Below are 21,933 nucleotides of genomic sequence, written 5' to 3'. Positions count from 1 at the left end.
TTCTGGGTCCTACCCAGATTTACTGAATCAGAATTTCTGAAGAGGACCAAGGAATACAATTTTTTTAATCAACTCAGATGACTGTTTTCCTACATCAACAGAATTTTAATTTAGTGTTGTGTTTTTGGTTTTTATTTGTCAAAGGTTAGTGTGAGATACACACAAAATCTCTGGGGGTTTTTTTAGTGCTATTGAGCACATTGTCTATTTTATTATTCAATGTTCTTTGGTATCCGTGGAACAAAATCCCTTTCAGATTTCAGAGCTAGATAAAAGGTTTTCTCTCCGTGAACTGGTATGTTTCCTTTATTAGACTAGCATTTGTCAAATTTGGCTAATCATCCAAATCACCTGGGGAAATTTTCAAACATACACAGCTTCCCAGACCCCTTGAAAGACCCATTCATGAGAATCTCTAGGTGCGACAGGATCCATGTGATACTAATAATTAACAACGTTTCAAAAACTGTACATGGGACGATGTGTAGATAATTCACCATGATCACTTTTTGCCTTGAATTCCTGGAAGCTAGTCTTAAAACAATTTTTCTTGGCATTCAGTTCTTTTTTATATATATAAGATTTATTTATTTGAGAGTGGGGGAAGGGGCAGAGGGAGAGAGAGAATCCCATGCAGACTCCCTGCTGAGAGTGGAGCCCAACACTGGGGCTTGATCTCACAACCCTGAGATCATGAACTGAGTTGAAATCAGGAGTCAGAGGCTTAATTGACTGAGCCAGCCAGGCACCCCAGAATTCAGTTCTTTAATATAATTATTCTCCTTTTCTTCCCCCGTTTTATTACTTGTCTGTTTCAGTATTTTTTAATGAATTTCAACTTCAGAGTAAATAATTTATAATAATATTATCCTTTGGACCAGCACATTCCTTGCAAGAGCATTTAAGCCCAAAATTAATCAGTTATTAGGAATAGAGTGAAAGAATCTGGTGGGCTTAAAAGTTTCATCATTCAGATTTTATGGAGACTTCACAGGAAATTATTGTTTGAAAAACATTCTGTAAATAATTGCTATTAAAAGCCATATACATAATAAAGCTCCCGATCCCCTTTCAGCCTCTTTGCTATGGGTACTCCCAAGACTAAATAACATTGTTCTTTCTTTTTATTCACCACCTCAAAGATCTAATCCATTTTAGTGGTGTTAACCATTACCATCATGCTGAACAATTTCCAGATGTATGCTTGAGCTTCAGTCATTCACCAAAGCCCCAGGCCTAAATCCTTTGCTAAATGCAGAAACTCTTTATTTGGCTGTCTCCCAAAGACCACACATCAATATGAAGAAACTCGATACAATCCACAATTTCACATTCCTGATTACCGTCCTCTCCCAACTCACCCTTTGAGTAAATAGCGTCACCATCACCGTTCTTCCACGCCCTAAGCTGCATTAGTCCTTGGTCACTCCTTTTAATCCCCACTCCACTTAGCAGAGCGGTATTTGCGCTCTAATTTGAGGATGTAGATGCAATCTGAAAAACAAAGAAAATGCCAGTGGTTCTGAGTGATGCTCAGAAGGAGCAATAAATTGCCTAGGGAATAAATGTGCCTTGTTTCACAGGAACAAAACCAAACATTTGTCGTAGACAGTCTCAGGGACAGAGCCCTCTCTCTTTTCCCCAGCCTAGTGCTCATGCCCCAAATCAAAAGAAACTACTAACTGATTCCCCATATGTGATCTAGTCCTGTTTCCATTCATAATGGTAGTGGTGGTACTGGCAATGGTTTAGTCATAGTATTTATCCAATCAATTCCTCATCTGTAGAACAGGAATAACGGTACCTAACTCAGTGAGTTGTTATGAGTATCAAATATCTATAGTGTTTAGCACAGTGCTTGGTACCCAATAAATATGAGTTGGTATTATTTTTGTTGTTATTGTTAACAGAATATATTCACCTATTATGATTATTTCACTTTGATTTACACCAATTAAGCTCCACAAAACACCTAATTTACTCTTTAGTAAAATCTTACATAAGATTATGAGATTTTTATAAGATAAAATGCACATTCTCCATCTTGGGAATTAAAATTTGATGGTTGTAAAATCTGAAGTTATTTTGCTGAGCCTCTGTTTCCTTACTTTAAATAGGAATAACATTAGGTTCGAGGTTGATATGAGGTTAAAATTAACGTATATCAACAGCACCTGGGAAGCTGCAACGACCTATATACATTTTAGTTGTTTTCATCTGTGCTGTAAGCGCTGCCTTAGAGCGCACATGCTGACGAAAACAAGGAAACCGATCCAAAGAATCCTTGGCCACCAGCCCATGACCTTGATTCTACTAGGCACTGAGCCATATACCATTTTTGATGGCTCCAAGATATCAACTCAGTTCCACCAGTCACAAATTCCCTGAGGCATAAGGCCTTCTAATGTTAGAAGCCATTTAGAAAAGCACTTTGCACAAAGATGCTTTCATTAGTTCACTCTCCTCAGGTGAAAGTGATCTACTGGGCTGGGTGGCCTCCCTGGCAGATGCAATTGCCCAATGATTTCACCAAGCATCCCCCAAATCTGCTGCTGTGTTTTGCATGTGACACCCTCCCCAGGAACCGCTTACCTACTACCATCTTCCTGTCTGTTCCTGAGAACTAGGAACCTCTTGAAAGCACAACAAATTCCAACTAAGACCCCCTCTTCTATCCGTGTCTGCTGAGATTATTTCAGCAATCTTTTCCATAGTCCGTGGCCATTGCCTCAAATACAAGTCACTCCAATCTCTATTACTCTCATCTACTCGTGTTCATGCTGCTATTGGATTTGTCTCCCCTGATTCCTGCTGTTCCTCGACCTCCAGAACCATGTTCTCTGGAGTACCTGTGGTGGTTCATGTTCTTATTTGCCCAACAGCCCCTCCTCCACACCTTCCAGTAATAAACTCACATACCCTCGCCACAGGGAAAAGCGGGTCACCAAAAATGCGTGATCATGCTACCAAGCCAGACGGTCTAGGTATCTCCTTGGGATTATTCTGACAGAACTTCCAAGTGACCATGGTCTCTGCCATGTAAATAAAGTCCATTTACAACAGGGAAGAATGAAGTAAGTTGAAACAAAAGATTAAAAAAAGGAGATGTATTGAGAATCCCGATGAGGTCAAATGCCTGGTTCTAGTTTCTAAATCCACAACGCACTCCGGTTCCCGAAGCTTTTTTTTCACTCTGTTAACTTTTAGCCCAATATATCTTCTTTTCAGTCACTTGCAACTAAAAGAATTATAACTAATATAATCCATCCCATTATAAATGAACTCTCCTACATCCTCAGCTGTTACACCAAACATTCCCTTCACCAGTAGCTTTGACTGTATCATAGCCCCCCCCGAAACCACCAATCTCCTTCAGCTCTCTTACGTGGGACTGACAATGCCCTCTCTCTCCAAACCATTACAGTACCACCCTACTCCTGAAAAACCCCTGTTCCTTCAGCCATCTTTCCCTCTGCCCTTACTGCCATTAGTCTCCCCATTCATTCATTCACAAAAGGAATCTGGCTCCCAGTCGTCCTTGCATTGCCTTTTCTGATCTCATCACCTATGTGGGGGAACCTCCACTCGCAGATCCATAACTGTCTTGTCTCTACTGACCTTTTCTCCTTCCTTTCAGTGTGAAAACTGGTGTCCCCTCCTATGTAAATGTAATCCTCTACCTATGTTCTGGTGGATCCCAAACCACAGAGACCTCAGTCCATCATTCCCACCTCTTTCCATTGCCCCAGTGTCTTCAACTTCCCCCGCTTGTCCCCCCTTCTTGTCATCTAAACATGCACAATTGTCACATCATTCAAAACCAAACACAAAACCTACCTGGCTCCTTTATTCCTCTTTAGTTTCATACCCTGCTCTCTCTTCCTCTTCAAAACTAAACTTCTTGGAAGCATTTACACTCTTGTTTCCCTATCTTCACTTCACACCACTCTGGAACTGATCTATCAGCGAAGCTTTGACTCGGCCCTTGATGTGTTAAATAAAACAAGATTAAATAAAGTGAAATAAATTATAGATTAAAGGAGAGAAAGTCTACCTTGGGCCCCTTAAGCTCCTGGAGTCAGAAGATCACAGTCCTAGCCCTAGAGGGACCCAGGAGTGGTCTAGGTGGGTCACAGACTTTCACCATCATCACCAGCCAGCTCTCCCTCAACCACCTCCAGGTGTGATGTGTCATCTCCTCCCAGACTTTCCTACTAGTAACAACACTGCATTATGAATTTGGTTTATTGTTTCCATAGCAATAAAAATTATACCCAAGGAAATTATGTAATTTCCAACTATTAATGGAGTAAATTTGCTTCCTCATTGAAGTATAATTTCTTCCTTACAATATGAATGCAATTTTATATTTTAAAAACTTACTGTAAATAATATAATAGTGGAATGTAAACAGATCAATGACCTGCTTTTAAAAAAAAAGAAAGAGTGCTGTGTTTCTCTCAGGGCAGGAACTATCCTCTGGAATGGATTAGGTTGACAATCATTGCTCCCTGGAAGTTCAACATCTTCCTGTTAAGTGAAGCTCCTGGAGGAGTACTTACATGAAACAATAATGGGTATGGCAAACAGATTACCAGCCCAGTGACTTGGGCAAATTGTTTAACCTCTCTGAGCCTCAGTTTCTCCATTTAAATTAAAATAATAGCACCTATTTCATAGGGTTTTTGTGAAGACTAAATGCTCTAACCCATGTGAAATCAAAATATCTGGAACGTAGTAGGCATGCAACAAAGAGTTCCTCATCCTTCATCCTTTTAGCATCTAGGAGAGGTGGAAATGCAACAGTCCCATTTTTGTTCTCTTTTCTATCAGGTACCGTCTTGCATTTTACTCTCACATCCTCTCAGAAGTGTTTTTCATCCTCACATAGATCTTAGGTGGCCAAGTATAGATAACCTCTTTCAGGGCAAAGATCGTCTGTTTCTTCGATATTTCTCATAACTATAGCAACCCTATGCCAAAGATTTTCATGGATAGACCCAAATCCATATAATCTACCATTGGAAGTATCCTGAGAATCCCAACATTTGAGGGCCCAAGCTACGTTTGCCAAAAAATCACTTATCCAGAATGTGGTTACTGTACACTGTACAGTACTGTGGTCAGCACTGTGCTGGACACACAATGGCCTCCAGGGTGGGACATACCTGAGCAACCAGTCCACTTGAAAGAAGCCTCCAGAGCCCCAAGGGCCTTGGTAAGACCACCTTCCCCACTACCATGACTCACCCTGAGAGGATTCAATGGTAATTGCCCCTCCTTATAAACTCCTTAAAAGGCCAATTCTAAAAAGGAAGTTAAAGTTAGAACAGATTCCTTGCTTTCCACTAAAAGACCATGAGAATAATTCCACCATGCATTAGAACCCTTTCCACCTTGGTACCCTCCAGAAGCAAACCTCCAGTGTCATCCATTGTCACCATCTTCTCTTCCCCCACATGATTCTGCTCATCCCCTTGGTGACATAAACTAAAAGCCATCCCCCTGGCCCCTAAATTCTTCTCCTTTATCCCCTAGGGCCCCAACGGTGTCATCTGCCAAATCCTCCTCCACACCTTCCACCACTTTCTGAATATTTTCTTCACCCTGTAATGCAGAAACCTGCTACAGCTCTAACTGAAAGCTGAAACCTGCTTTCCTTAGTGCCTTGTCAAGAGGTGGCTGTTGCTTCCCTCCCGCTCCTCATATACCACCAGGGGTGGAGTGGGTGTTTTTCATGATCCTGATGGCTGATGATAGTTTTCCTCCCTCGCTCAAAAACCCCAGCTCTTCTGGAAGCCCATGCCCTCCAACTATACCACCCACTATCCCCCTGTGGCAATCATCTGCTAAACTCTCTGACTCCTCTTCATTTATGTCAGACGTTAGCACCTGGCTCATTCCCTGGCTCCCTTCCCATTCTACTCCTCCAGTCATTCTCAGTGACTGAACATCCATGTAAAGTGTGTGCCAAGCACCCTACCCTCCTCTCCTGGTGCCTTGACTCCTCACTTCCAATGCATTCCTCCTCCATCCACCTCTGCACTCCCTCCCTTCATCACGCCCTTGCCATCTCCTGGCCAATGACAGCACAACATCTGAACGCACTCCCAGCATCCAACTCCCTGACCACATCCTTCTCAACCAACTAGTCCCACTCCATCAATCTTCAACAACACGGGCGCCCCCCCATTCAGAGGCCCTAGCATGATTTCTCTGTCCTCTGCATCTGTCGGAGAACTGGCAAGGAATCGATGGCATGTTCAGAAGGGTTTAGTTGGAGAGGGTTTAATGAAGCACCTGTTCACAGAGGAGTGGGCAGGGGGAGGGAATGAACAAGAGCTAGGGAAGCTCCTGAGGATTAGGAATGTGGGAAGCCATGACCAGCAACAGCCTGAAGAGGCCAAGGAGAGACTGAGCTCGCTGAGCCCAGGGAGACCTGGCATAGTGAGAGAAAGGTTACCTGGCAAGGACTAGGACCACAGGAAAACACAGCCAGTGCCAGAAACAGTAAAGCAAGGAGGAATCAAGGGACAATAAATCCCCAGAAGTCTCCTCTGATTTTTGGCCAGTACCTTCCCTCAGCCAAACTCAACTAGAAGTCTGCAGAGCTTTGCCTTTCACAGCAGAAAAGGGTGGACTGTAGGCTGCAGGGTGATAGAGGATCGGAGCACAACCACCCCTCACAGCATTCACTTCATTAGCCCTGCCCTTATCTGCAAACATCCTCAACATCCTTGCCCCTCTGCCACACGGGCCTTGCAAAACCCAGCTTTCTGCCTTCTCCACACCTGGATCCAAGCAGGGGGTGTGACTGGAGACAAGTGTCACTTTGAATTTATGTCCACAAGTCTCAAAGAGGCTCTGCTGTCTGATTATGTTCCTCCAATCCATTCAGCCTCCTACAGTTTTACCCCATCCTCTCTTCAAACTCCATTGTACCATCCCCACTCCTGATGATTTCATTTCATATTTTACTGAGAAAACAGAAGCAATCAGAAGATGTACAAAATACAACTGAATTATCATAGACTTAAATGCAAAAGCTAAAACTGTAAAGCTCTTAGAAAAAAACACAGGAGTAAATCTTTGTCGTCTTGCATTAAGTAACGATTCCTTTTTTTTTTTAAGAGTTTATGTATTTATTTGAGAAAGAGAGAGCAGAGTAAGAGAGAGAACACAAGCAGGGGGTGGGGCGGCAAAGGCAGAGGGAGAAGCAGGCTCCCGGCTGAGCAGGGAGCCCATGCGGGACTCCATCCCAGGACCCTGAGATCTTGACCCAAGCAGAAGGCAGACACTTAACTGACTAAGCCACCCAGGCGCCCCTAAGCAATGATTTCTTAGTACACAAAGGGCAATAATAAAAGAGAACACAGATCAATTGGGCATCATCAAAATTAAAAACGTTTGTGCTTCGAAGGACACCATCAAGAAAACAGAAAGTCTAGGAGAAAATATTTTCAAATCACGTATCTGAAAAGGACTTGTATCTAGACTATATTTTAAAAACTCATAATTCAATAAATTAAAAAAAAAACGAATACATAGCAAAGGATTTGAAGAGACATTTCTCCAAAGATATACAAACAGCTAGTAAGCACATGAAATGGCTAATAATCAACATCATTAGTAGGGAAATTCACGTCTAAGACACAGTAAGATACTACTTTATACCACTGGGATGAATGATATTAACCGACAGAAAATAACAAACGTTGGCAAGGTTGAGTAGAAACTGGAACCCTCAGACATGGCTAGTGGGATTGTAAAATGGTGCAGCCCCTTTGGAAATCAGTCTGACAGTTCCCCCAAAAAGTAGAACATAAAGTTGCCACGTGACCAGTATCTCTAGGTATACACCCAAAAGAACTGAAAACAAGCGTCCATATAAAACTTACACACTAATGCTCACAGCAGCATTGCTCACAATCACCAAAAGGTGGATACAAACTAAATGTCTCCCAGCTAATAAATGGATAAGTAAGAAGTGATATAGCCATACAACGGATATTATTCTGCCCATAAAAAGGAATGAAATACTGATACATGCTACAACATGGGTGAAGCGCAATACCCTCACTTATCTTAAGAGAAAGAAGCCAGTCACAACAGACCATAATTCTATGTATGTGAAACGTCAGAACAGGCAAATCTAGAGAGGCAGTAAGATCAGTGGTTGCCAAGGGCTGCCAAGACCGCGAGGGAAAATGGAGAGTGAGTGGTAACATGTACAGGATTTTTTTGGAGGGTGATAAAAATGCTCTAAAGTTAGAATATGGGAATGGCTGCACAACTATGTTAATGCACTAAAAACCACCAAATTGTACACTTGGTGAACTATGTGATATAAATTGTAAAAATTTTTAAATTTTAACTTAAAATTTTAAAATTTATTTTCAAAAAATACAATTGAATCCTAAGAGACAGAATGCCTAGATCAGTCATAGAAGTCAGCAAAGGTTTCAAAGAGATCACGCATGAATGAGACTTGAAGGCACAGTGGGAATATGCCGGGTGTATGAAGAGGATAGAAAACATTCCAGACAGAAGCAGCAGCAGGTACAAAGCTGAGGGGAGCATGGGAAAGACAGCATGGTCTAGAGTGTACAGAATGTGGAGTCGGAAATGCTCGCACTGAGATTGGGTTTGAGCCTGTCTGGATAGGCAGGGGTCAAATCATGAAGGACTATTTAGTCCTGCTAGCTTTCCAAGAATGAAAAGGAAAACCACCAAAAAATTTTGAACCTGTTAGATGCATCATTCTTTTTTTTTCTTTTTTCTCAGTCTGATTCATCTTTATTCTAAAGATTTCCTTATTTCTCCCTCCTAACTCCTTTTTAAAAGGCATTGACTTTGGTACTTGGTACATAGTAGGTGCTCAGTAAAGCCTTGCTGAGGGAGTGAAAGCTGGGGGACTTGGACTTTGTTTAGTAATTTCTTGGTTAGTTTCTTTTTTTTTTATTTTAATGTTTTTTTTATTATGTTATGTTAGTCACCATACAGTACATCCCTGGTTTGTGATGTAAAGTTCGATGATTCATTAGTTGCGTATAACACCCAGTGCACCATGCAATACGTGCCCTCCTTACTACCCATCACCAGTCTATCCCATTCCCCCACCCTCCTCCCCTCTGATGTAAAAACTGAAAGCTTGATTTGGAGGTAAGGGAAACTAGTAATCATTTGACCAGAAAGGAGAACAGTAATAGCTAACATGTGGAGAGCCCTAACTCTCTACTAAGCACTTTCCTGGAATCATCTCATGTAATTGCATCACATTTAATTACAATCATCTTATAGATGATAGCTGCATAGCTCGGTCCCTTGGCTCCTTTAGGTCTTAAGGCTAATGTAACTTCCCCATGCTTTCCCTATTGCCTTTGCTTTATTTTTCTCCAGGACCCTCAGCTCAACTTAGCATGTTTCACTTTTTAAATCCTGCTTAAAGATCCTCTCTTCTCTCTAGAATGAAAGCTCCTAAGACAGGTTAATTTGTATTTTTCATTTAGTTCTGTATCCCTAGTGCCTAGCATATGGGTAAATGCTCAATATTTTTTGAATAAATAAATACATAAATAAATGAGGAAATCGAGTCTCAGAGATTAAGTAACTTGTCCGCCGTCATTCAGGTAATAAGTGGCAGAATTCTGATTCAAAACCCATGATCTTAAACCACTCAGCAATTCGACGAAGTTGTAATTTTGTAGGCAAAAGGTAAGTCTCCTCCTGAGGCTGTGGCAGTGGTAAGGAGGAAAGGGAATAGAATTACCTGAGTGTGATAATAGTTTGCATGTGGAAGGATACTGAAAGGTATAGGTCCAGGATGACTTTGGTTTTTAGATTTGGCGAATGGGTAAAGAGTGGTGCGATTTAAGAGAAAGAACACAAAGGAGTCTTGGTTTGGGTAGAAAGATGATAGAGAAAGATCTGTCTCGTCCACAAACCCTTCTTACCATCTCTCTAGATTACCAAGAAATGTTAACAAGTATCATGCAAGTAAACCCAAACTGATCGTGATTGTCTTCAGTGAGAGGAGGGAGGGATGGGGATGGGTAGGTGGGACCGAATAGGAAGTGTTAAAAAAAATAATAAAAATTAAAAAAAAAAAAACTAGTTCAAGCTTTCAACAAATGGGCTTTTTTAAGTCCCCACGAGTGTTTAAAATAACTCTGAAGTTAATTTTTAAGATGATAAAACTGAAGAATGCACCTTACCCTGGTATAGTTAGGCTGTAATCCAATGTTTAGATTACCGTGGTGGTGGCGGTGGCTTACAAGAAGTGACAATCTATGTGGAAGCAAGCACTGACACCCAAGTCCAGAGTGGCCAGGACGGCGGGAAGCCATGCTTGCGGCCATGCACGCTACAGCACGTGGCCATTCTCGACCCGCCGCGGACTCAGCTGTTAACTAGGCGCAGGAAGCTCGCGCCTCAAACGATTCCCAACCTCCATCCTGGACCGGAGCAGTGGGCGTGCCGCTCCGGTTCCTTACCCAGGAGGGGCCGTGGGCCGACGGCCTCCGGTCCCCAGGCGGCGCTGTGGGCTCGCAGGGGCGACCCCGGCACTAGCGAGCGCCTTCTCCCCGGTGCGCATGCTCACCCCCGCTGTGGGCTTGCCTTCTTTTTTTTTTTTTCTTTTTTTTTTTTTCTTTTTTTTTTTCCGGGCGGCCCCGGCGGCTGCGTACTGGCTGTGGGATGGGAAGTGAAGCCCCAGCGAGCGGCAGCGGCGGGGCTGTGAAGAGCAGCCAGGGGGAGGCGGCGGCGGCAGCTAGTCGGTGAGCAGCTGGAAAGAGCAGAGCCGGCGAGGAGCACCTGCAGACACGGGCGGTGGCTTCACCATGGCGATTCGCAAGAAAAGCACTAAGAGCCCCCCGGTCCTGAGCCACGAATTCATCCTGCAGAATCACGCGGACATCGTCTCCTGTGTGGCGATGGTCTTCCTGCTGGGGCTCATGTTCGAGGTGAGTCCGCCCCGCGCCCCAACCGCCTCGCCGCCCCGTCCTCGGGCTGCCAGCCTCGGCCCCTCGGCCGAAGACCGCGGGGGACCGGACTGGGGGGGGGGAGGTGCCGGCCCCCCGGACCCCGAGGTGCAGGCCTGCCTTGCCCTGCCGTGCCCCGCGCCGGCCTCGGGATGCCGAGCCCCGGCAGGCCTGGCCGTCGCCCGCAAGAGCTAGGGGCCGCCGCGTCGCCCCCTTNCGTGGAGCCGGCGAGGGCTGGAGATTAGTGGAGGCCAGGCCTCGGGGAGCCCCGGTAGGACCGGAGTTTGGGATGAACACGGACGGAGCCGGGCGTCCGCTCCCTATTTGAAGGGCGGTGGCCGCGGGGCAGCGAGTGATCGCCACGAGTTCGGCACACTGAGGCACACCCGATTGTTTTCATTTTTCTTTCCCAAACTGGTATTATTGCCACTTACCGAACTTTTTGCCGTGCTCTTGCTTTTCCCTTAAAGAAACAAGGTCTGATCCATAAATCTCGCTTCCGAACAGCAGTGCCAAGAAGCCGAGTGATTTTCTTTTTGTTTCGTGAAGTATGAGAGGAGGAAATGTCAGGAGTGTGTAAATTCTCTTCCCACATATCTAGTATTTTGATGACTTATTTAACAGCTGTTCAATGTGGGTAATAAACTTTGCAAGGTGAACGTGTATATAACATCCTACGGTTTTCTTTCCCTCGCTCCTCAGTACACACGCCCATTCCTTATCTTCTTTTCCTTTTAGGTTTTTCTATATAGACGCTATGCCCCATCAAATACACTAATTATTTTGTTTATGTATTGTTTGTCTCTCTCCTCCTGGAATATAACCTCAGTGAGGGCAGAAACTTTTAGGTTTTATTACTCTGTTTCCAGTGCCCAAAATAGCACCTGGGACATAGTAGGTGCTTAAAAAATATTTGTTGGATGAATGACATTAAAAATTATTGAGAAAAACTAGTTGAATGAGACTGCCAGTGACCGCCGAATAAGTTTTTTTATGAATAAGATGAATAAAATTTTTAAGTGGAGTCCACGTGGGTTTTATAAATGTTATTAGGTAACGTAGCATTTTAGTTTACTTTTGCTTCTCTTCTAATAGGCTTTTCTGGATCTAGACAGATGTTTTTATTCCTGACTGTCATTTATTCCACTTAGCCCACTGCTGTGGAGGTAGTAGGTATGGTGGAAGGGAAGGTAGAAGGGAACTAACATATGTCCCACGCTTTTAGGCTGACCCTGTGCTACTTACCTATTGGGTGACCCAAGTCTAAGCCTCAGTTTCTCAGTGTAAGGAAATAACAGCACCTGTGGTATTCTCACAGCCATTGTTGTTACAGGGATCAGATAATATGGTGTGACTGCATCTGATGGTTGTTTAAAGTACTATATGAGTGTATCATATTAAAAATGCAATTTTACACATTTGTACTCACTTTCTGAATTTTACATTTACATATACTTTGTTTTGATATTAGAAGTAATACTTTTGTATGTACAGTATATTCAACAATTTTGTAAAACTTGTCATAACCCATCTCCATGTGGTAAGAATTCCTGACTTTAAAAATAGAATCTAAGAATAATAATATCTGCAGGATATATTTGCAGTGCTTTGAATGAAATGGAATATTAATCAGAAATCCCAACACTTAGAAATGGTATAACTTTGCTTTTATGTAAAAGATTTCACAGTCTCTTACCACATTTCTAGGGAAGTTCACCACCCATGCCTTTCCTCACGTATCAATGATTTTTTTTTTAAGATTTTATTTATTTAACGGGGGTCGGCGGGGAGGAGCAGAGGGAGAAGGACAAGCCGACTTAATGCTGAACGTGGAGACGGCCACGGGGCTCAGTCTCACAACCCTGAGATCTTGACGTGAGCCAGAATCAAAAGACTACGTGACGGAGCCACCCAGGCGCCCCATGTCAATGATTTTTTTTAATAGTGAGTGGATTTTTGCTTCTATGTGAATCTGTAAAATTTGTAAATCTAAATAGATACAACAAAGATCTAAATAGAAGTTTTTAGTTCAAAAGAGAACGTTAAAGTAAGATACAGAAGAGGAAAGTTTGTGCAAGTTGTACGTTTTTCTTACCACATGTTAAAGTTTTAGGATTTGAGTGCATGTTATCTACATATTGGGAAAAACTGATGAAGTTAGTTTTGCTGTTTGACTTTTAAAATAATTGCTGCTGAATCTCAAAATTAACATAACTATAGAATTACAGTATTTGTGTTAGAATACAGAGAAGTTAATGTTTTTGCAGTAGAACCTGTTAGCCTTTTGTGTAAATATATTGAGAAAATGTCAGCAGATTTACAGAGAAATTGACAAAGTGATAACAGATACTGTATTACTAGCCAAAATGAAAAGTCAATATAAATATACTGTAGGAGCGCAGATGCTATAGCTAAAGGGATCCGTGTTCAAGTTAGGGTTCTGCAACTTGCTGCCTGGATGACCTAGGGCAGATTCTTTAACTTCTCAGAATTTGTTTCCTTTCTGTAAAACAGGGCTCATTGAGTTACTTGCAGAATTAAATTAACTAATGCGTATCCTGGCTTCAGTTCAGTGCTTGGTTTACAGGCCATGCCATAAACAGTAGCTGTTATTATTCATTAGATATTTATCAGAGTTGAAAATAGAAGATTGCAATTTTATATGAGAAAAGGGTCCCATGGCTAGCATCTAAACAGATTATGTGTTAAAAGGTTGATAAAAATGTAGTCTGTTTTGGAGAAATCTAAGTTTAATTTCCAGGAAACTTCATGTTATCAAGAACTGCTCGTAATTTTGAAATCATGGTTTTAATACAGTGTCCACATAATGCAGATCATGGTCTTTAGGTAATGGCTTCATGTTTGAGTTGGGAAAATTTGAACAGTTGAAAAACAGGAGGGTGCTTGGGAATCCAAGTGAGGATAAGAGGAGTGAGGACTTAGGGGTTTCCAAGAGGAATATTTTCTTCTGGAAGGGATGTTCTTTACAGGAGTCTAGGTGTTTTGTGCCATGCAGATTTGAGGGAACATTTACAATTACAGCTATCTTGGAACTATTTTGGAGGTCTGTTGTATTTTTAAGGATGACTTGCCTTAGTGCTCACATTTTCTTTCCACCTCGTTTTTTAAGAACTTTATTTAAGCTTAAGGTGATGGGGAAGTGGAATGTGATATTCAGAAATTGTCTTTGTCTTTCAGGCATAGAGTCAGTGTAGTAAATCATACCTTCCTCTAACAAATACAATATAATTTTAACAAGAAAGAAACATCAAGCCCAAACTGGTGACCTCTTGATTAAGAAAACCTTAGGATATTCATGATATTACATACAACATAAAATTAGATAATTCCTTAGAGTTTGTGGAACCTGTGTAAGATGTATCTGAGTAAGTTTCATTCTTTTCTTGTAAATGGAAAGCGGTGGTATAAATGTCCAAAACTGTCATAAACTCAGTTATTTTTACTTTTGAATGTGTTATATATTCCTACAGCATATTTTATTCCAAACTAATTTGTCTTACTATTAACTGATTGTAATATTAGTTTAAAGCAATGCTGGCTGGGGTGTGAGGCTTAGGAGGCCTAGAAATGTCCAGTAGCATGATTTTTCTGTAAACTTTTTGGGGTGTGTAGTTTGTATTTTTCCTCTTGCTCTACTTATGCCACATGCTAAAGTAGCTGGAGGCCAGATTTTAATTTTATTTGGAAGCCTACCATAAAAAGATAATCTGATTTTTGTTTCTTTTGGTATTTGATATTAAATTTATCTTTGAAGAATTTTACTTGTCACTTGTAAAGGACTCCTGAGAAGTTTTCTTAGCTATGGTAGTGGCAACCTCATATTCTAAACTAGAAACAGGTGTGTGGAGAAAGTATGTTTGTGTTGATACATGCGGAGTCTAAGCAAAGATATCAAAAAATGAAATTTGGTCATCAGTCAACTTTATTAAAAATAATCACATGAGGGGCGCCTGGGTGGCACAGTGGTTAAGCGTCTGCCTTCGGCTCAGGGCGTGATCCCGGCGTTATGGGATCGAGCCCCACGTCAGGCTCCTCCACTATGAGCCTGCTTCTTCCTCTCCCACTCCCCCTGCTTGTGTTCCCTCTCTCGCTGGCTGTCTCTATCTCTGTCAAATAAATAAATAAAATCTTTAAAAAAAAAAAAATAATAATAATCACATGAGGGGCGCCTGGGTGGCACAGCGGTTAAGCATCTGCCTTCAGCTCAGGACGTGATCCCGGCGTTATGGGATCGAGCCCCACATCGGGCTCCTCCGCTATGAGCCTGCTTCTTCCTCTCCCATTCCCCCTGCTTGTGTTCCCTCTCTCCCTGGCTGTCTCTATCTCTGTCGAATAAATAAATAAAATCTTTAAAAAAATACTAATAATAATCACGTGAAAGCAGTGTTGCCCTGGAAACTCATGCCATCGTTCTGCTCTAGTGCGTTCATATGAATGACCCAAATGGTAATACCAGAACCCTTGCTGGCCTTTTCAATTCAAGTGACCTTTCCGTATCTACAACAGTTAAGCAACTCACTTTAGTGGCCATACCGTGGACTTTATCACGTAGTCCTGTCTTGTTTCCAGTTTCTGAATTCCAATAAGCAGAGCAGCCACAACCTACATGTTGTTTCACCTCCTTCATTCTGCTGCTGACTCTCCACCTAGTCTAAGCTTCTATGGTGCCTTGGCCCCTCATTGCTTTGCTTTCTTCCGGCATACTTGACTTATCCACACTTAACCTCAGGCCTCAGCTCCCTTTTCCTCTTGGTCTTTTCTCCATATTAACCCTACAAATATCCAACCGTCGATCCAGCTCGTCCTCTGCCTTTTCTGTGCTTCTCCATTCATAGATTGCTAAGGGTTGCCAGAGGAAATCATACACTTGTGCTGATAGATTATATTACAAATCAAAGGTTTCTAATCTCAGACATCAGTAACACCCAGTGATCTTTTTTACTTTTCCCTGGCCAGCTCCTTTCCCTACAGGAATGAAATAAATACTCATCATTCAAGTCCCTATTATGTTTAACAGATGGCATTGCTTTTTTTTCCCCCACAGGGAAAATAAGAGTTTACTAGATGTGCATTTCTTCACTTTTCCTGCCTTTTGAACTTAATCTGTCTCATCCATTACTACCTTCCTCCCCATCTAAGAAGAAAACTTCAAGATTCGCTTCCACCTCTATCCATACGTTTCATTTCCTATCAGATCTTTCTATCCATTATCCCCTTAAATGTTTAATTTCTTCCTTTTCCCTGGCACCTTCCTGATTGCCCCCACATAAGCTCAGTCTGTCTCAAAAACAACATAAATCTTGACCTGGCATCTATCACTGGGTACCACTTTGTGTCTCCTGTGTTCTTCAGTCTGTGGTGTGGTTTTTGCTCTCATTGCTTCATTGAATTCACTCAAGCCATGACCGCTGATGGCTTCTTAAAATGTCCAGTCCATTGTGCTCTTTTCCTGCCATGTCTCTTTTGAAACTTTGACTTTATTAACCACACCTTTTTGAAACGGTTCCCTCTTGGCCTTGGGGGCATCAAGCTGTCTTCGTTCTCTTTCTGCCTCTTCTTATTTTGCCACCAGCTTTTTCTCTGCCCACTCCACGGTGCTGATGTTGTCCTACGTCTCTGCAAACACTGTGCAGTCTCTGTAGATGATTTATGTATCCCCACAGCTTCAACTACCTACTGGAAGTAGAGATTCCCAAGTCTTAAGCAAGGGTCTCCCTGCAGAGTTCCAGGCTTAGGCTTATCTGCCTGATGGTCTTTCCACCCGAATACCTCACGGAAGTCTAAGTCTGTCTAAAACTAAAAAACCCAGTTTTTTCTGTTTTCCCCAAAAGCTGCTGCTCCTCCTGTATTCCACATTTGTATTAACAGTATTACTTTGCACCTAGTTGTTCAAGCTGTAAGTATCCATACATAATCTGTCACTCTTCCCTCTCGCTCCACACGCCTTGTTCTGCCTCAAAAGTACTGTATCTGTCCCACTACCACTGCCTTCCTTCAGGCCTTATCATCTTTCATGCGGTCTCTTGCAGAAGTTTTATATTTGACTTGGGTACTTCAGTTTGTTTTATCTAGTATTTAATCAACAGAATTAGTCACCTAACATGGGTCAGGCCCCATGCTGGGCTCTAAACATACAGTGAAGAAGCAGGCATGGTCCCAGCTCCCATGAAGCTTACTTTCTAATGAGTGTGACAGAAATTAGTAATATTATCACACCAAGAGTATGTGTTTTGAAAGAAAGGAACACAATTCTCTGAGATAATCTAACAAAGCCTGCCTTGAAAAGGTGTGATTGAATTGAGGTTAGAAAGGGGAAGGTTTTCAATAGGGTTTCAGATAGAGCTGCATGTGCACAGACCCTGTGATGGGAGGAATCCAGGAGACGGTGCTCTGAGGTCAGGCTGGAGAGGCAGAGGGGAAGGGTCATGGATTATTGTATGGGCCACATTAAAGATTTTGTTTTTTGGGCACCTGGGTGGCTCAGTCGGTTGGGCATCCAACTCTTGATTTCGGCTCAGGTCATGATCTCAGGGTCGTGGGATCAAGTTCCACAGTGGGCTCTGCGCTCAGCAGAGAGTCTGCTTGGGATTCTCTCTCGCTCCCTCCCCCCCCACTCATGCTCTCTAAATAAGTGAATAAATAAATAGGTAAGTAAATAAATAAATGAATAAATCTTTAAAAAAAAAAGGATTTTGTTCTTTATCCTAGAAAGAATGGGAATCCGGTGAAGCATTTTCAGGGAGGAGGTAGGGGATGGGTGGGCATGGGGAAAGGTATTAACATGGTCAGAAGATGATTCTGGTTGCAGCGTGGAGAATGGTTTGAGGGGGCTTGAAAGACCACTTAGTAGGTACATCCATCATCTTTCCAAAAAGCACAAATGAACTTCCCGCACCTCCTAATTCTCTAGTTGTGCTGAAATAAAATCTAAACTATTTAGTCCAACAAACAAGGCCCTTTCTAGCACTTGAGAAGTTTCTAGGCTTTTCTACTGCTTACTGATGTGTATCCGTGCTGGCCCTCATGTTTGCTGCTATTTAACCTTTGTGATTTCTGTTCTACCTATGCTGCCCTCATCATCCCCCTTTATGAGCCTAGGGAACTTTTTTTTTCCAACAAGAAACAGTTCCACACCATATCCTCTGAGAAGCCTTTCCAGAACATGCCTCATTCCCCACCGCAGGAAAAAAAAAAAAAAAAAATTCATTGTTTATCCTGAATACTTGTTGGCACTGATTCTTTAATATTATAACAGTTTGATTACCTGTCTTCCTGACCCAGCTGAACTCCGAGTGGTCAGGGATTGTATCATTCATCTTTGTTATCCATTCTTGTCTAGCACATTACCTGGTGCCTATAAATATTGAGTAAGCATTCCATTTTTCTGTTCTGACCACTTCACTTTTACCAATATAATCAGGTCAGTTAAATATTTATGGAGCACTTAACTATCCCATGTGTGAGAGATACACACACACCACAGACCCCACCTTTGATCCATTTTTGTGGTGGTAACTCTGCTTCCTTTTCTTCATTAATTTACATTTCAACTTTTTTTTTTTTATAGGAACTTTGTTCATTGTACAGGTCTAGAGTAGAGAATCATTGTCAAATCCCTATTTACTGAAACTACAGAGTGTCTCTTTTGAAACCTTAAAATTAGAAATAACACAAACTTACCTAAACTGCAGCACTCCCAAGCTCAACCCCAGGGTGATCAGGAAGTCAGTTGTGCCTGTCACAGTGCCACAGAAATAGGGTGCCCTTGGTTCTTAGGTTTGGGGGCAGAACTTACAGTGTTTTCCTCCCTTGACCTGCTATTTGGGAGAAGGTCACAAGTTGACTTGACTTTTTTTTTCTTTTTTCTTTCTTTCTTTCTAGATAACTGCGAAAGCGTCTATTATTTTTGTTACTCTTCAGTACAATGTTACCCTCCCTGCAACAGGTAGGTAGTGTTCTTTCAGAATTTCCTATTAAAGTAGAAGGTTTTACTTGAACAAACTTGGAAATTACCATGAATACTAAATTCTTTAATTTTAATAGATTTCATTCATGATTAGACTGAATATTATTTTAATGATTTTGTAATGCAAGAAATGATGTATTTTGTTGACTTCACCCTATAGATGATATGAAAATCAGATTTTATGTGTTTAACATTTATTGTATACTTTGTAAAGGGACTTCCGTGGGAGTTTTTTTTTTTTTTTTGCCTTCTCTTCCCTTTGATCTTTTTCATAAGAAAATTCTAAGAATAAATATTGTTTATTTGTTTAAAGTGTAATCATTCAATCAAGGTTTCTAAAGGTACAACGTTTAGGTTTTTTTCTGACCTGTGAGTTATGTTTTAGACCTAAAGTAACAATCCTTTTAAGCCTGTTTTATTTTCGTGTTTTTGTTGTGCTCTACCTCTAAATGTCAGTAAGCTCTAGGAGTTACAGTAGCATCCAAACTACACTTCCAGGCTTTATTTTTAAAAGTTTCATTTCTTATTTTCTTTTTCTTTTTTTTTTTTTCCAATTTTAATAGGCTTCACACCCAACGTGTGAACTCATGACCCTAAGATCAGGAGTCACATGTTCTACCAACTGAGCCAGCCAGTCACCCCTAAAAGTTTTATTTCTAAATTATGTGATGTGAAAGTCAAGTTGTTATTGGAACTTGATTGTAGTTCAATACAGTGATAGTTAACCAGCATGAGTGAGGGTATTTGGTTGATAAAATATTAACATATTCAGACAAGTATTTAGAATGTAAAATCAGTTATATAACATTGAATTACGTTTAATTCAGTTATGTAGTTGTACAAATGCAGTTGACCCTTAAATAATGCAGAGGCGTTGACCCCTGTGCAATCAAAAATCCACATACAATTTTTTGAGTCCCTAAAACCTTAACTACTAATAGCCTACTGTTGACCAGAAGCCTTACTAATAACGAACAGTGGATTAACACAGATTTTATGTTATATATATGATATACTGCATTCTTACAACAAAGTAAACTAGAGAAAAGAAAATGGTATTTTTAAAAAGGAAAATGGTATTAAAATCATAAGGACAAGAATGTACTTTGGCAGTACTGTATTTCTTGAAAAAAATCTGCAGGTAAATGGACCCACGCAGTTCAAACCTGTATTGTTAAGGGTCAACCATATTTGATTTAGTGACTTAGATATCAGATCACTCAAAATCACAAAGTTGTTTTGAAATTTGAATATGCCAGAGAAGCATAATGCTCTTTTTCCCAAATAATTTCTGTAAATATAAAGCTTGTGAACAATTTACAACAACTTACAAGTTATTTGATGAAGATTTGTTTTGAAAAATAGAAAAATTTCGAGGATTAAAAACAGTTTTAAGTAGCAGTTGCCTCTGTAGTACTTGTAGGTCAGTTTTTCAGAATCATAATGAAGTGTCTAATTTGAAAAGGTAGAAAATTTCAAAAGTGCTTTGAAAAGACAGATAGGCTAAGTATACTTTGATGTAACCTAATCTCTACCTGGGATAATACCAATTTTACAGTCTTCCCAAGGATCTGAGTATGGCCTCCCCTTCCCTGTTTTTTGGTCTTTAATGGCTGTAACTAACATGTGTCAAGTCTTTCGTAAGTAATTCCTGAGGCCTTAGATTTCTGGATAGTCTTCAATTTTCATTGTTCCTAAGACTCAAGATGTCCAAAAGCAAATCGCCTATAATGTTTCTAGAGAACTTATTTATTAAGTTAGTCTTCTTTTGTTTGTTTCCATAACTATGTTGTACTTAGTGCTGTTTTTATAATCTTATGTATATTTTTGTGTATGTGTGTTCTGTCCTTTTTGGCCTTCAGAAGAACAAGCTACTGAATCAGCATCCCTTTATTACTATGGTATCAAAGATTTGGCTACAGTTTTCTTCTACATGCTAGTGGCGATAATTATTCATGCCATAATTCAAGAGTATGTGTTGGATGTAAGTATACAATCTTAGAAATCTATACTTTATAAAATACTAGCGTTCTGTACTTACGGTAGTCACATATTAAATATACTTTATAATATATTCTTAATTACTAATGGTTGTTTTTATTTTTAGAAAATTAACAGGCGAATGCACTTCTCCAAAACGAAACACAGCAAGTTTAATGAATCTGGTCAGCTTAGTGCATTCTACCTTTTTTCTTGTATTTGGGGCACATTCATTCTAATATCTGTAAGTATATACTATGCTTAAATTTTCATTTCTCAAAGTATTTATGTTATATACCCAGAACAGAAAATGATGTCCTATTTTTAATGCTCATAAGCAAATCCTGAACTTTAGAAAATCCGTCGTCTATCCTTGTTCTTATCTAAGATTAGGAATTCTCCTATTGAACTAGTATAAATCAAGTTTCAGCGATAAGTCTCTCCTTTCATTAGTTTTTGTACAGCAGAAATTCTAAACTGTTTAATGTTTCAGAAAGTCTTACTCATTTTAAGTCAGTCTGAATATTTTTATATCGTGTAGTCATTTGCAGATATCTCTATATTAGCAGAAAGGGTAAGAAGTCAGTGACAACTTTTACTGGGTTATATGAGTTGTAATGTTTCTAGTCATTTCCTCTTTTAAAAGCAGTCCAGGTAGTGTCCAAGCAACTTAAAATCTTGTGTAATTTTACAGTTAAAGCTATCAAAACCTTTAACTGTATCATTCTAAGTAGTGGTGGAAGGTAGTATTTACATTAGTATTAACAATCTCTGAAATTTATAGTACTCTAGAGTTTACATATTTTTGAGTTTGGTAGGACACATAATCTTTTTTTAATCACCATGTTAGAGATGAATAAACAGGCAGAGTGTACGGTAGTTAATTTTGGAAATAGATTAAAGTTCAAAGAGCTCATGCCCTTTTATGCCATTGCTTTAATGATACTTTATAAACATATGTAATTTCCACTTAAAATCTATTGTATA

The 21,933-nt window shown here is 40.6% G+C and overlaps 2 protein-coding genes across 10 annotated transcripts in view; one reads left to right on the top strand and one right to left on the bottom strand.

Moving 5' to 3' along the window:
- XKR9 (XK related 9) overlaps nucleotides 1-10,622 on the bottom strand; it is an 82,035-nt gene extending 71,413 nt beyond the window's left edge. For 6 of the 8 annotated variants that reach the window (XM_034668167.1, XM_034668166.1, XM_034668169.1 and 3 more), the window contains exon 1: nucleotides 1,362-1,491. Coding sequence is in view for 2 of the 8 variants with exons in the window: in XM_034668175.1 (XP_034524066.1) it covers nucleotides 1,362-1,385 (24 nt within the window). In the remaining 6 variants the exon portion in view is untranslated. Of the gene's footprint in view, nucleotides 1-1,361; nucleotides 1,495-10,214 lie in introns of those variants that run through there. The other 2 variants (XM_034668175.1, XM_034668174.1) reach the window with 1 other exon arrangement.
- A 28-nt stretch (nucleotides 10,623-10,650) lies between these two features.
- Nucleotides 10,651-21,933, top strand: part of TRAM1 (translocation associated membrane protein 1) — a 33,315-nt gene continuing 22,032 nt past the window's right edge. The window contains exons 1-4 of one of the 2 annotated variants that reach the window (XM_034668165.1): nucleotides 10,651-10,961; nucleotides 18,882-18,945; nucleotides 20,832-20,950; nucleotides 21,074-21,190. In XM_034668165.1, coding sequence (XP_034524056.1) covers nucleotides 10,839-10,961; nucleotides 18,882-18,945; nucleotides 20,832-20,950; nucleotides 21,074-21,190 — 423 coding nt within the window. In that variant the 5' untranslated portion in view covers nucleotides 10,651-10,838. Of the gene's footprint in view, nucleotides 10,962-18,881; nucleotides 18,946-20,828; nucleotides 20,951-21,073; nucleotides 21,191-21,933 lie in introns of both variants that reach the window. The other variant, XM_002918506.4, reaches the window with a different exon arrangement.

Source organism: Ailuropoda melanoleuca, chromosome 9, assembly GCF_002007445.2.
Source record: "Ailuropoda melanoleuca isolate Jingjing chromosome 9, ASM200744v2, whole genome shotgun sequence".
NCBI classification, from domain to species: Eukaryota; Metazoa; Chordata; class Mammalia; order Carnivora; family Ursidae; genus Ailuropoda; species Ailuropoda melanoleuca.
This window is presented reverse-complemented; position numbering and strand designations above follow the sequence as displayed.